At 33.6% G+C, this 15,556-nt stretch overlaps 1 protein-coding gene across 1 annotated transcript in view; it reads right to left on the bottom strand.

Annotated features, from left to right (window-relative positions):
- Nucleotides 1-874: 874 nt before the first annotated feature.
- syne1b (spectrin repeat containing, nuclear envelope 1b) overlaps nucleotides 875-15,556 on the bottom strand; it is a 112,659-nt gene continuing 97,977 nt past the window's right edge. The window contains exons 131-147 of the mRNA XM_016546041.1: nucleotides 15,149-15,315; nucleotides 14,789-14,951; nucleotides 14,522-14,709; nucleotides 13,384-13,534; nucleotides 13,124-13,306; nucleotides 12,260-12,397; nucleotides 11,986-12,177; nucleotides 10,813-11,146; nucleotides 10,576-10,667; nucleotides 9,455-9,581; nucleotides 9,005-9,216; nucleotides 7,800-8,000; nucleotides 7,553-7,681; nucleotides 6,891-7,103; nucleotides 5,381-5,473; nucleotides 4,080-4,138; nucleotides 875-1,481 (exon numbers count right to left, since the gene is read on the bottom strand). Of these exons, the coding sequence (XP_016401527.1) occupies nucleotides 1,232-1,481; nucleotides 4,080-4,138; nucleotides 5,381-5,473; nucleotides 6,891-7,103; nucleotides 7,553-7,681; nucleotides 7,800-8,000; nucleotides 9,005-9,216; nucleotides 9,455-9,581; nucleotides 10,576-10,667; nucleotides 10,813-11,146; nucleotides 11,986-12,177; nucleotides 12,260-12,397; nucleotides 13,124-13,306; nucleotides 13,384-13,534; nucleotides 14,522-14,709; nucleotides 14,789-14,951; nucleotides 15,149-15,315 (2,892 nt within the window). The 3' untranslated portion in view covers nucleotides 875-1,231. The remainder of the gene's footprint in view (nucleotides 1,482-4,079; nucleotides 4,139-5,380; nucleotides 5,474-6,890; nucleotides 7,104-7,552; nucleotides 7,682-7,799; nucleotides 8,001-9,004; nucleotides 9,217-9,454; nucleotides 9,582-10,575; nucleotides 10,668-10,812; nucleotides 11,147-11,985; nucleotides 12,178-12,259; nucleotides 12,398-13,123; nucleotides 13,307-13,383; nucleotides 13,535-14,521; nucleotides 14,710-14,788; nucleotides 14,952-15,148; nucleotides 15,316-15,556) is intronic.

Genomic DNA, 15,556 nt, shown 5'->3' on the forward strand with positions numbered 1-15,556 from the left:
GCATGCAACAAATTTAAAAATTGCAAGTATTTCATTAACTATTAGTAGATATTTACCATGTTTGTTGTGATGAATGAGACTCCTCCCAGTTTAAACTGGGTTAATGGAATTATTACCCAGCTAACAAAAACATGTTCTAAGGATGTTTTCCTAATGTTGCCATTAAGTTATAGAAATGTTGTTTCTGAATTTTCTAAGAACATTCAAAACATACAGTTAAATTTGACCGTTAGTGAAAACATTAAGAACGTTCCACTTTATCATTTTTCAAACATGGGAAGTTACTTCTGAATGTTCTCTGTAGAAATACAATTCATAAAAACATTTTCAGAATGTTATTAAAGACCAGATAATTTTAAATGAACATTCTTTCGTTACTGGAAGAATGTTCATTCATAACTGAGAGAGAACCTAGCCAAGTTCTGAGAAGGTTCCCTGTAATACAACCCTGTAAATATTACCAGCAAATCATTTCAGTGTTTAAGCAGTGATTGCGTCAAAAAAACTGGTAAGAAAATAATTATGATTCACAATTAAACCAATTATGGTCATTTAGTCTTTAATTGTAATGAAAAATACTAATCAGCAGGTTATGTGTATATCATAGGTGTATTTTCATTGCAAAGGTTTTTTAGGCCTCAGCAAACTACATACATAAATATCCTTTTCTTTGATATCAGTGGTTTACATACAGTAAAGTATATTCATGACAGTTAACTTGAATATTACAGCAGGTTAGATAAGATCAAAAATTAAAAATAAACAATGACAAATCCAATAAAATCAATGATCGTTTTAAAGGATGACCACATGCCAAAAATACATATAAAAAATAATTGCAATATAGAGTTCATAAATTGTTTTATCTTCTCTGTTTTACAAGTTATTCATTTGATACAAGCAATCCAACACCTTTCAGTTTTTTTCCCAATAAACTTGATCTTTCCATGCTTAAAAAAGGCCTTTAGACCTGATTAACTCTCAGTGTTGAGTTAATATCCTACGCTCTAGTTTCCTCCTTCCTATCAAACATGGAAGAACATCAGTAGCACTAACAACACTTGTCTGACAGCAGTTTTCAGTGCAACAGGCTTCGTTCTAACATCTACACGAGACTCAGTGACATACTGTAGAATTAGCAGCTCTATTTGCTGTACAAGGACACAATAATGGCTGCCAAATTTAGAGGGAAACCCGATGCTGAGCTGCCGTTTTGACTTCAAAGTGGAGCTCATATAGGTGGAGGCCCGTTGGTGTAGCTGAGCATTGGGTGGAAGGAGCGGGCGAAGTTGTTGAGTTGGGCACAGCTGTAGTCGTCCTCAGACGTAGGCACAAGACAGGCCACCACCACCACCAGCAGCAGGATGATCTGCAGCGGCAGTGCGGCCCAGAGGACACGCTTCAGGAAGGTTTTACACCAGGATGGAGGTTCTTCCTCGTCAGAATGGGAGGAACCGGATCCAGCGGCGTTGCGAGACCTGCTACACATGAGACGGCATAAAGAGGTGGAAACATTCAGATGCGCAACTAGGTGAATGAGAGAAATTACACGGGTTATCTAGCTATTTCTAAGCTGTAGCTAAGGAAATGGGTTTTGTAGATTCACAAAAGACTTCTAGAGTTTCTCTCTACACTTTTAAAATGAAAGGTTCACTGGATACTGGGCATTGATGGTTCCATGAAGAAAGGTTCTTCTTTATTGTGGAAAAAGGTTCTTTGTGGAACCAAAAATGGTTCTTCTATTGCATTGCTATGGGAATCCCATTTTGGAACCTTTATTTTTAAGAGTGTAAATAGGCTTTCATATTTATTGGATGGAATGATTTCTCTATGCATATTTCTTGTACATATTCATCTCTGTCTAACACTGTTATATGAGATTTGGGAACACATTAGCTGCCCAAGCTTGACACAGATGGCGTTAGTTTAAAGTCTTCAGTAGCATTTAAAAGCAAAAGGGCCATTTTAAGAGAGTTTTTGTTTTTCATAAATATGCCTTTTTTGTTAAAGCGCTGTTAAACAGAGAGCATGCTAACAGGAAAAAGTGCAGCTTAACAGTTTTCAGTTTAAGGCAAAAGAGTTTTGGCACTGGGGGTGCGCTGTTGCCTAATGGTTAAAAATATGCTGGAAAAACTAAAATGCTGTATGTTCGAACCCAACAAGATGCAGTTCATGAGCGATCACAATTGTGCTCTTAAGAAAGATACTTACACCTTGGTTACACCAGACAAACTGACTGGAATAATAAGTCTACTTCACTACACTGCTTCAGATACAAATGACGACATCCTAATGATTTAATCTGGCTTCCTTGAATCAATAATCAGTAGAAAGTGACACGTACAGTCATTAGTTACTCATGTTTACTGCAGTTTAATACTGTATAGATCTTCAAAAGTCTCCAAAATATAAAACAATATTATTTCGCCCTCCATCATTCTGTGCATCTCTCTTTTTGCATCATTCTCTTTTTTTTTTTTAATAAAAAACATTTATATAATTTTTTTTTAAACATTCTATGATAAAAATATTTGTATTATAGTGGTAATTATATTGTGAATATGCATCTTTAAAGGGGATATATTGACATTACTTATATTTATAGGACAATAGTTTTAAAATAAACAATTATCATATCTATATATATCTATCTATCTATATATATATATATATATATATATATTAATCTTAACAAGTACTGAGTTGAATATTTATCCATGTTATATAAATAATTATTCTGCAGTGATCTTAAAATAATTATTTTAACAATTATTTTGTAATAAAAATCTTAAAGGGATAGTTCACCTCATAATGAAAATTCTGACATCATTTACTCACCCTCATGTCATATACTAAAATATAGCAAATTAATTAATCAACCTATAATAAAAAAAACATTTTATAATAACAATGTTTAATTCTATTGGGAATATGCATCTTTAAAGGGGACATAGTAGGATTACATCTAATATTAATGGGACAACAGACTTATAATAAACAATCTTAATTATAAACAATTAAAAAAAAAATTAAAAAAAAAAAATCTTATATTTAAAAAAATATTATTATTAAACAATTATTTTATAATAAATAAACTTCTTGTAATTTCACCATGACCCACTACAAAACAACTATTTGTGAATAACTACGTTTAATAAAAAACATTTATATAATTTTTTTTTAAACATTCTATGATAAAAATATTTGTATTATAGTGGTAATTATATTGTGAATATGCATCTTTAAAGGGGATATATTGACATTACTTATATTTATAGGACAATAGTTTTAAAATAAACAATTATCATATCTATATATATCTATATATATATATATCTATATATATATATATATTAATCTTAACAATTATCTTATATAAATAATAAATATTATTTAGCTTAATTATTTTATAATTTAAAAAAAATCTTGGAACATCACTATGATCCACTACAAAAAAATTTGTGAATAACCATCTTTAATGCTGACATATCATGGTAAACCAGATTTTGTAGAGAGTCCTGACATTGAGTCTGTGTGATGCACAGTCATGTTTCTCTAGAATGTCATCAAACTGCACGGATGGCAGATTGGAGGAGGGAGAAGATGATTGATTAGTCGGTGAAAGAGCAGATGTGACACACCAGAGAGAGAAAAAGAGAAACTGTTGTCAAGATTGTTCATTGCAGACGCTTGCTGAATAGACAAGAAAAATGAACGGCTCAGCAGCAAGCAGCCTAGCACATCCATATTTACAGCCAAAAAAATATAGAAAACAAGCACGTTTTTGGTCTCGTGCATGAGCTCCTCCCTTAGTAGTGTCTATCTCAGCTCCCTAACCTGAGCAGTGTCTAGAATCACAGAAGATGATGGAAGTCATCAGCATGAGCCTGTAGGTTGCTAATATTTCTGCATGCATGACACGCTTCATCTCTGGGCCACTGCAAGCGTGGTCTGTCAGGTTTGTTGGACACTGTCCACTTAGGGGTCAACCCAGAGCCTTTAGTGCTAGGGGTCTACGCTCAGGTCATGGGTTGAGTTCCATTATCTTCCAAGTGTTCTAGAAACCAGGAGAAAGGTACCTGTGAAGTGGACTGCTCACACAGGCTCCGGGCTGTGACAGACTACTTTTGCCCCATGGCTGTTTGCAATGAACAGGGGGTAAAAGAAAGAAAGAATGTTTCAGTCCAGGCAAATAAAGACAAAGCTACTGATGAAAGAACCACCAAAAAAGAGAAAAAAAGAACCAACTAAATCAAATGAGGGGGTGACAGCACCTCTATGGAGACAAAGAAACTGGTTCTTCATGACACACTTCTCAGAAAAAAAACACCTTGCAACAAGAGATGCTTTAATATTTAAAAGCTTTTAAAGAGCTCAGAGGAAGTTTTAAGCTCATTTCAGACATTTCTTCTGTTTTCTGAGAGTGAATCTCAAAATCTAACAAGAACATGTAATAGGTCATATTTTACCCAGGACGTTGTTTATTACATAAAGGCCATAATGCAGGAAAATCTTATTATATGTGCATTATAATGGAAAAAAGTAGCATGAGCTTTAAAATTAATTAATTTATATATATATATATATATATTATTAAATATTACAAACAAAAATTAAGTAGAATGACAAGCTCTAAAATGATAATTTTTGAATTATAATAATTAAAAAATATACATACATCACAGTGATTGTTGATTAATGCACCATTGTGTTATTGTAATGAGAATCTGATGAGAATTCTTAAAAATATATAAAAACAAAATATCTGGACGAAAAAAAAAATATTACAACTTTGAAATAAAATAAAACATCTGGATGCATTATGGTAATAATTTGAGAGGAAAATGTGCTTTAATGTCATTATAACGTTTATAATCATTATTAAAAAAAAGGCTTAATTTTCTTCATACTAAATATAATTTCACATTTTATTCTTTTAATTTTGAGGTTAAATATGGCCTGGACATGTTTTTTGTTTTGTTTTTTTTCATAGAACCAGTATTCCTTGATGACTACAGTGTGGGAATCTAGAATAAACATGAATATGGGAAAATGAGTGGAGGAACAAACCAAGCCAGAATTTAGGGGTGTGACTAGTTGTTTAAAGGATGTAAAACGCACTTGGATCAATCAATAGGATGTAGAAACACAACAGGGACGAATCACATCTCCAGTTCTGATCTGGCTCTTGCATTAGAGGAGAGCATGCTGGGAAGGTCCTGATTTTTGGAGGAACTCTGAGCAAGTATACTAATAAGGTGTCAAGTGTGTTTTTGGAGGCCAAGTTCCAGGGACATTCAAGTGTCAAACTATCGGCTCAACGTGACAAGCAAACACTAATCTCTGAAGGGCCCAACAGAACGTGAGGGTGATGTGTTACCGATCGCTGGCGACTGGGAGTGCTGCGTCCAGACACGGGGCTCAGGGAACCGGAAGTGTCCAACTCATCAGCAGACGACCAAGATGACAAGTCCTACAGAGATTGTGTGTGATGAGGAGGGTTGGAGAAAGAGAGTGTGACAAAACATAAAATAAGACATAAAACCGGGATTAAGTTTAGGACTGCACATCAGGGTTATTATAGATAACTAAAACTTAAACTAAAACCATAAAAAAACGTTTTCGTTACTTGAAATAAAATAAACTTTAACTGAATAACTTTAAAACTAAATAAAAATACTAACTATATAGACATAAAAGGCAAAAACAAACAACAACCAGTGTTGGGGGTAACGCATTACAAGTAACGCGAGTTACGTAATCAGATTACTTTTTTCAAGTAACTAGTAAAGTAACGCATTACTTTTTTAATTTACAAGAAAATATCTATCTATATTTTTCAAAAAAGTAACGCCAGTTACTTTGTTTTCCCATTTATTGACTGACAAGTCTCCTGTCCCCATATTGGAGAAATCGGAAGTGCAGAGGAGTTGTGTGCGCTGTGTGAACATGATGTTACTGTAGTTCTAGACTAAATGTGAATGTGCATTAATTCATCCCACTCGCAAAAAACAGACTTAGTATTCATCAAAATGAATTAAAACATAAATATTTTAAATAACACAAATTTATTTAATCCCATTCTACACTGAACAAAATTATAAACGCAACACTTTTGTTTTTGCCCCCATTTTTCATGAGCTGAACTCAAAGATCTAAGACTTTTTCTATGTACACAAAAGGCCTATTTCTCTCAAATATTGTTCACAACAAAAGTAATGTAACGCATTACTTTCCATAAAAAGTAACTAAGTAACGTAATTAGTTACTTTTTTAGGGAGTAATGCAATATTGTAATGCATTACTTTTAAAAGTAACTTTCCCCAACACTGACAACAACATTAATAAAACTTCAACTAAAATAAAATGTAAACAGAAAATATAAAATAAAAACTATTTCAAAATATTAATAAAAACAAAACCAAAAAAAAGCAATGGTTCTAAAATAACACTGCTGCACATCAAATATTCATTTAGAAGTGTTTTTTAACCTTTTTGACTTAAAGGCTTCTATCACAATATTTGAATAATATAATATATAATATAATATCAGAAGAACTATAATATATAATCACAATTCATTTCAAGTTTAAAGAATGGTATTTTCTACAATAAAAGCCAAATAAATTTAGGGGAAATAAGAATGTTAATATTTTTTGATCCCATTTTTTTTTAAATTAAGTTTGTTTTAATATATTAATAATAATAATAATAACAATATTATTTATATCAATAATGATAAATGAATTTTTTTTAAGTCATCCTGTGGCCTATCCTCCCACTGATTTAGAAATGTTTAATTTAATTCATTCATTTCCAGGCACTAATATTATTTTAGTAAACTCTGGGAATCAGTGTTTTTGTGACACTGTTGGTGATCAGCAACTCACCTGCTGACTGCTGCTTATGTCCAGGGTCTTCTGCAGCTCTCTGATGTCTCTCGTCACCTCCTTCAGCAACAGCTTGAGACGGTTCCCGATCACATGCACCTTCTCTTTGGCTTCCAGACAGTCACTGCCCTCCGAGTGGACCAGCAGCTGAAGAGACATGTCCTGCAGGGACGCCACCTTCAACTGCGTGTCCAGCAGCTCCCGACGGATTTGCTGCGGAACAATAAATATTTAATCAACATTAGCCATGCAAGTTGTAACCCAAATGCTGTACAAACAGAAAAGAGAAATCAGTTACCAGAAGCATTTTGTGATGCTCCTGTAGGGTATCGCTGTCCTGAGTGTGGTCAATCGGGACGATCTCATTCCTCCTGCGATCGATGTTCTCCAGCCACAGAAGGAGACCGTGACTCATCTCATGGAAGTCCTGAAGATAAGGAAAAGATCTGAGATTTTAACCCTTAAACATTCATGAAAGCAGAATTTATGAATGTGTATCTTCTGATAGCAGCTTCAGCATCAGTTGTTGGTAAGGTGTTTCTTGCCTGGCACTGCATGAGCGCGTGCTGGAGCGCGTTCCTCCAACAATCAATATTTAATCAACATTAGCTATGCAAGTTGTAACCCAAATGCTGTACAAACAGAAAAGAGAAATCAGTTACCAGAAGCATTTTGTGATGCTCCTGTAGGGTATCGCTGTCCTGAGTGTGGTCAATCGGGACGATCTCATTCCTCCTGCGATCGATGTTCTCCAGCCACAGAAGGAGACCGTGACTCATCTCATGGAAGTCCTGAAGATAAGGAAAAGATCTGAGATTTTAACCCTTAAACATTCATGAAAGCAGAATTTATGAATGTGTATCTTCTGATAGCAGCTTCAGCATCAGTTGTTGGTAAGGTGTTTCTTGCCTGGCACTGCATGAGCGCGTGCTGGAGCGCGTTCCTCCACTCGTCCAGAGAGCTGCTGAGACGCTCCCAGCGGTTATTCATCTCCTTCAGCCGTCGCTGCAGGTCTCGCGCCTCCTCGCTGTCCGACTGCACAAACTCAGCGCTGCAGAGGTTAATGGACAGCACGATGGCCTTACGCTTATCCAGAGCCTTCTGCAGCTCCTGCGTGGAGTCACAGGTCAACAGAGAAAAGCATCAATGCCAAAATACAATAATAAACGAGCTGGAAAACCAATTAACACTAAAACAAATAAAATGCTAACCCTTACAAACGATAACAGTGCTTCAAAGAATATGATGGCATTAGTGTTATTTTAGTATTATTTATATACTATGACAGTATTTATTAAAAATTTTAATTACATTTTATAATTTTAAGTTTCATTTTTTTATTATTATTTTAAGTTTCATCTAATACTTATATTTAATTTCAGCTTTATTTCAATGACTGAAAATGATTTTTAATAGTTTTAGACAGTTTTGTTTAGTTTTGTAAGAAAACGCTAACCCTTACAAACAATAACAGTGGTTCAAAGAATAACATGGCATTACTGTTAGTACTATTTACATACGATTACAGTATTTATTTATTAACATTTTTAATTAGCTTCTATTTTATATTTTCAGTTTTCATTTTAGTTTAGGTTTTAGTAATCTTATGTGTTTGTGCAATTATTATTAGTTTATATATATATATATATATCTACATAGCTTTAATTAATATTTATTTCTATTTAGTTTTAGTAAGTTTAGTACTTCTACTTATTCATTTTAGTCAGATGCCAACGTAAAAGTCTTTTAATTTTAGGTTTTTCATGTAATATTTTGATGTAAATTATTGAAAATTATTTTTAATAGTTTTAGTTTAAGTTTCTGAAGTTTATGTTGGATAACCAACAAACAAGAAAACAGAAGATTTTATTTAAGTTTTAGTTATTTCATTGTTTTTTTTTTATTATTATATAATATATATCATTACAATTTAATATTTCTATACAATTTTTTTCAGTTTTATTTTGAGTAATTTTAGTTTCAGTAATTTAATTTTAATTTAAACTTAATTTTTCATTTTATATTGTATTTTATTTCAGCTTTATTTCAGCAATTACCGTTACCGTTTTAAAATAATAGTTGTAGTTATCAATAACAGCGCTGGCGTGTCTGACCTTGAGCTTCTTGATGCGTAGCTCGATGGTCTGTATGTCCGTGCTGAGGTCCAGTCCCCGCTGCTGCTCCAGCTCTTCTTCTGCCTGGTCCAGCCAGCTGCAGATGCTGTTCAGGTCTGAGTTGAACTGCTGCCACTGCTGCATGTTCTGCTTCATGCGCATCTCTTTACTGAGAGCCTGAGCCTGCAGCAGCTCCCAGCGCTCGATCACACCTGCACAACACAGATGACAAGCTCTTCATGAGGTTACCCTGTATAGTAACTTCAGTTAATAAAAATAACAAACATTATAACATCAAATGATGCATCAGACAAAAGGAAATCAAAATCCATCATTTGTTAGTTTCTTAATAAATATTCCTATTATTATTCAATGCATGCTAATCTAAAGAAAAGTGTTTTTCTTATACAAAATATAACTTGATAATAAGTATATGATATGGTTTTATACCTGAAGTTTGGGACTCTGAGCTGTTGGGGTTGACGAAACCTGATACCTTGTCGTCCTCTTCTTTCAGCTCAAATCCCACTCGCTTTACTGCGTCTATACTGCCACGACATTCTTCAAGAAGACGCATCTGAGAGAATTAAATATAGCAAACAAGTGTTTAAAGGGGTCATATGATGCGATTTCAAGTTTTCCTTTCTCTTTGCAGTGTTACAAGCTGATTGTGCATAGATAAGATCCCTGAAGTTGCAAAGACTAAAGTCTCAAAACCAAAGAGATATTCTTTATCAAAGTTAAGACTCTGCCACGCCCCCCTAAAACGGCTCGTTCTAACACGCCATTATTAGAATGAAAATTGAAAATAAAAAAGATTCTAGTTCAGAATATTAATAAATACTATAATAGTAATAGTATAAATAATAATAAAATAACAGATTAAAAAAATCCTTATATTACTATCTTTTACGCTATTACAGCAAAAAAAAAAAACTGTACTACAGCAACGTGAATCTAATTATAAAAAATATTCATATGTTTAACAGTAATGAGAATTTTGGGGAAGAAATGCTTTATAATTTAAAAATGCAAAACATTTTAATTGGTCCAAAAATAGGCTTAATTTTCGTCATGTAAAATACGTTTGTATAACATGTATAATTTGATCTTGATATGTGAAATTCTCCCTTTAGACCCTTGTTACCTCTAGATATTGGCACAGTAAAAAAAAAAAATGTTGACCACTAATATTTCATTGTTGAACCACTTGATTTAAAAGGATTTGATTTTTTGTAATGTAATAATTTATTCAAATTTTTTTGTAATTCACAATTTTCTCTGATTGTAAAATACTGTGAGTAATGCTGTTGATTTGGCAAATCCAAAAGCATTAGAAACCAAGAACAAACACCAGAGTGAACTCAGTGGCCATCAACCTGTGACACTACATGCAAACACTGGAGAACTGATTATTATAGTTAACACACTGTGTGAAGCAACACAAATCAAAAGAGAAGGGTTAGGAAATACAGCCGATGGTCGCAGCACGCGGCTCTGTGCTTTGATTCGGTTTGTGAGTAGAAACTAAAGATCACTATCTCAGGCAACAGACTAGTGAGTGAGTCTCAGATTTCAGACTGCTGATGCCTACCAGCGCTGGACCTCAGAGTTTGCTCAGTAAGTTTGAGATATGCCTCAGGACTCTCTGGAATCACTACATCTGAAAGAAACATATACACGCATACAATACAAACATGTTTGAATGTGGAACCACACTAAACCACCAGTTTCAGGCCTTCATTGGTTTCATTTATACCCCCTTATTCTCTCTCATTTGTTTATAGGACTAAAGATCCTTTACTGACCTGAGAGGGCGGACGCTGAGCTCTGCAGGTATCCATCTTCTCCCTGATCTCCTGGTTCAGAGGACAAGGCTCTGCTGGTGCTCTCCAGACCCCGGCTCAGGTCGTAATCGTGGTCCCACTCCAGAGGGATGGAGTCCACGCTGGCTGGAGTGTCTCGGCCCGAGCGTTCGGCCCGTAGAGGAACGGCCAGCGACGCAGAGCGACTGGAGGAGGGCAGAGGGGACAGAAAACCATCGCCCAGACGCTCACTCCACGGAAAGCTGGACACGTCAGCAGGCTCGTCCAAATCAAACTCACGGTCCGAGTACGACACGTCATGTTCATCGTCTGTGAGCTGGATAAAGAAGTTACGAATTCTCAGTGGTTTTTGGGATCGAAACCTTGACTAAATTAATTAAAGTGGATGAAATAAAACGGCAAAAAAAGGCTAAACAAAATATATGCATATAAAATGACCGACTGAATTAATGAATGAATAAATAAAAAGTAAACAAATAAAAAAATGGTACATATAAATATGAAAATAAAATAAAATGAATGAATGAATAAAGTAAACATAAATAAAAGGTAAATATAAATAAAAATGGTATATATAAATAAATATTAAAATAAAATAAAAATAAAGTGAATGAATGAATGAATGAAGGAATGAATAAATAAAGAAAGAAAGAAAGAAAGAAAGAGAGAAAGTAAACATAAATAAAAGGTAAATATAAATACAAATAGTATATATAAATAAATATTAAAATAAAATAAAAATAAAGTGAAGGAATGAAGGAATGAATAAAGAAAGAAAGAAAGAAAGAGAGAAAGTAAACATAAATAAAAGGTAAATATAAATACAAATAGTATATATAAATAAATATTAATTATTAAATAAAATAAAATAATGAATGAATGAATGAATAATGTAAACATACACAAAGGTAAATATAAATAAAAAGATACATATAAACAAATATGAAAAAATAAAATAATTATGTGTTAATTAATAATTATATAATTAATAAATATATAAATAAAGGTAGTCATAAATAAAAAGGTACATATAAATAAATGAACGAACGAATGAATAAGGTACATATAAATAAGTCTAAAAATGAAATAAATAGAAAAAGAATGCAATAGAACTCCAATGTCAGTCAGAAAAAGCATCTGCTGTATTTAAAGTACCGGTAATCGTATAAGTTTCTTGTAGTAGCGCTCCACACGTCCAAACACTTCCTGGCAGTAACGCTGCAGTTCTTCAAGCTCTTCCTCGATCACAGCAGCATCTATCGGCTCACTCTTTTCCAGAAGAGCTTCACCCTGCTGGAATATGTGGTCAATCTTTGCAGTGTTCAGAGTGATCTCCTGCTGGAACGCCTGGACGCAGAAGAGAACCTCCATCAGAGAATGACACAGGAGATATGGAGAACACATGCAGTGATAAAGGCCAGAGACGCACCCTCAGCTGTTTGATTTTGGCCTGGACGTCACACTCTGAGAAATGTTCAATGTTGGTTAATTGCAGGTCCATCTCTGTCAGCCAGACCAGGATACAGTCTCGCGCCGTCTCAAACTCCTCCCTCTGACTTATAAAGTGCTGCAGTGGACAGAACATTTTTTCAAAAATCAGATTCAAAGTAAAAGCCCACTTGCATTTATCTAATTAATAATAATAAAATAATTTATATATACATATATATATATTTATTTATTTATATATTTGTTTTGCAATTGCTGATTTACCCAAAAAAGTTAAAAGACTGAAAAGTTAATTTACAAAAATATAATCCTGGATTATATATATATATACATATATATATATAAACTAATAATACTTTTATGATTCATTATATTAGATGTATATTTAATTATAATTATTGTAATTACTAGTACAATATTTAAAAGTTATATTGTTTATTTATACTTACATTTTAAATACAAATTTGATTATACCATCTAAATATACATTTTTAGGAAAGTTTAGCATGAATTTATTTTGCACAAACAGTTTTTGCTCATGTGTGAATGATTTAAAATGTATTTATTTATTTCTCTTTAGCTGTTCTATATTTTAAATACAACATTTAAAAGTTAAACTATATTTTAGGTTCAAAAAATGGTTACATTTAGTGCTGGATACTGTTATGCATTTGATATATTTGATTTAACCTCAACTTAATCTTGTTTTAATGATCACTTAAAAAGCAAAGATGCAAAGTTATTTTCATAGATTGGTATTATTATAATATGCATCAAAGTGATGACAGCCTAATTATCAAATTAGTATGAATGTTGGTGTAGAACTAATTGATCAGCTCTGTACCTTTAACCTGCGTAGGACGGAGGACACTCGTCTCTGCAGGTTATCCCAGCGCTGGTTGGCATTGTGGGCCATTTCTCGCAGACTACAGGCCGCGTCAGTGCGATTCTCACGTGCCAGTCGCTGATACTGTTTATTGATCAGCTCCAGCTGCGTCAAACTTTCATGCACCTGCCGCTGGAACGTCTAAAAAAAACACAAGAGTGTTAATATCATAAATCTGTTCATCAATACTACATTCATTCAATCTGGATGAATCTCACCTCAAATTTCTTGAGCTCCTCTTTGGCAACAGTGTAAAGGACACCTGAAGAGTTTGGCAGCGCGGCTGTCTTCTCCGACAACATGAGCCACTCCTCAAAATGTGAGAAGTCATCGAGAAACTTCTGCCAGAGACGCCACGTCTCCTCAATCCTTTCAAATGAGCAAAGTTTAGGTTTAAATTTGTCATTTAGCACATCTATCGTTAACAAAAAAGTATGACTATAACTATAAAAAAAAAATTTCATAAACAGAAATAAAGCTGCAATAAAGCTTAAACAGATAAAATAACATATAAAATTTAATTTAAAAATTAAATAATGAGCAAAATTTAGGTATAAATTTGTCATTTAGCACATGCACATCACAAAGGTATATTTAACATTGTTATAATTAACTTAAACTAAAACTTTAAAAATTAAAAATTAATGAATTAATTGAAAATGAAACTGCAATAAAGCTGAAATAGATAAAATAAAATAAAATAAAATAAAATAATAAAATAAAATAAAATAAAATAATAAAATAAATAAAATAAAATAAAATAAAATAAAATAAAATAAAATAAAATAAAATAAAATAAAATAAAATAAAATAAAATAAAATAAAATAGAAATGTTGCTTTGGTATCTTACTGAAATAAAAAAGTTGAAGTCGAAGTAGTAAAATTACTAAAACTAAAACTGATATTAAAATAAGTCAAAGCTAAATATAAATACAAAAAAATTACAAAAGCACATAGCAAAATGACAAACTAGAACTAAAATTTAAATAAAAATGATACTATAAAAACTATAAACACCAACTTTCAGAAAGTTATATTTCCATACTACTCATACTATATTCTACAGTATGAAATATGTATCCTGTGCACAGTATGCATATTTTAAGCACGAGTAGATAAAATCCCCAGGATGACCTGGTGCACTTGTCAAAATGTGCAGTATACAAGTCAGCACACTGTATCCCACAATGCTATTCACTCAACTTGACCTTCCAGTTTGAGAGTGAAAATCAGACTAGTTTTCAGGTTAACTATATTACAAGATACACATTTTACACAAAAAAGCAAAATGACTGGTTACTGAACACACAATAAAATAGGTATTATATAGTAATAGTGCGTATCACGGGTCATACCTGAGTCTCCTCTCCATGGACATGGCACAGATGCTCCTCCAGCGGCGGTCCAGGCTGCGTGTGGCCTGTTGGATGGAGTCACACTCGGCGTCCGTAGCGCACGCGTCACAGTCGTGCAGCAAAACCTCACACAGGTTCAGCACTGACGCCACACCTGTGCTGTGCTTCTCGATGTCTCTCTGCAGCTCCTGAACCAAGAACAAAAAGAATGTTTTATCTGAATGAAACAAACAAAATGCTTTTTGAACGCAGTGTGTATATATGTACCTGCTGTAGATCTAGTTTCCTCTGGATCTCCTGGTAGTCGCAGGTGTCGTAGACGATGGGACGGGACAGTTCGGTCTCGATGTGGGCGAGCCAAGAGCGCAGACTATTCATGTTCTTATCCAACTGCTGAACGGCCACTAAAGTCTCCCGCAGCTTCTTCACCCTGAATAAACACAGATCTCATGAAGTAGGTATTACATTTTTACAATTGAGAGACTCATGAAGTAGGGAGAGGTAATGTAATCTCAACACAAGGCAGATTCAAACCTCAATCATTTTAAATGAATTTTGAGCAAATACTGTATTATGTAAATTAGTGCTGATAATGTCAACCACACTGCGCAGTGTGTGTAACAGTACCTGGCCCCAATGAGGTCGAGCAGGTGCTGCCAGCGTTCGTTGACTTTACTGAGTTTGTGTTCGATGTCAGAGGCTTTGCTCTCATGACTGGCCCGAGCTAAACGTTCACCCAGCTGCTGGAGCTCGTGTTTATTCTCCTGAACCACCGCCACCTCTTCCTGATAGTCCTGAGAGATAAAAGAAGTTGCTTTTCAAACACCTCTTAGAAAACTGGGGTAACCATGGAAACCACGGTTTCCGCCAAATTACCATATGAGCTACAGTTGTTGTTAATACTATACAGCTTGGTATTAGGCAACACTGTCTAAAAAAAAACTATAAAACAGAATAATGTAAAATAAAATGAAATATTATTATATTATTTATTATAAAAAATAATATATAATCTAAAACACATAACAAATTATA

Source organism: Sinocyclocheilus rhinocerous, unplaced genomic scaffold (genome assembly GCF_001515625.1).
Source record: "Sinocyclocheilus rhinocerous isolate Xijiao unplaced genomic scaffold, SAMN03320098_v1.1 scaffold853, whole genome shotgun sequence".
Lineage (NCBI taxonomy): Eukaryota > Metazoa > Chordata > Actinopteri > Cypriniformes > Cyprinidae > Sinocyclocheilus > Sinocyclocheilus rhinocerous.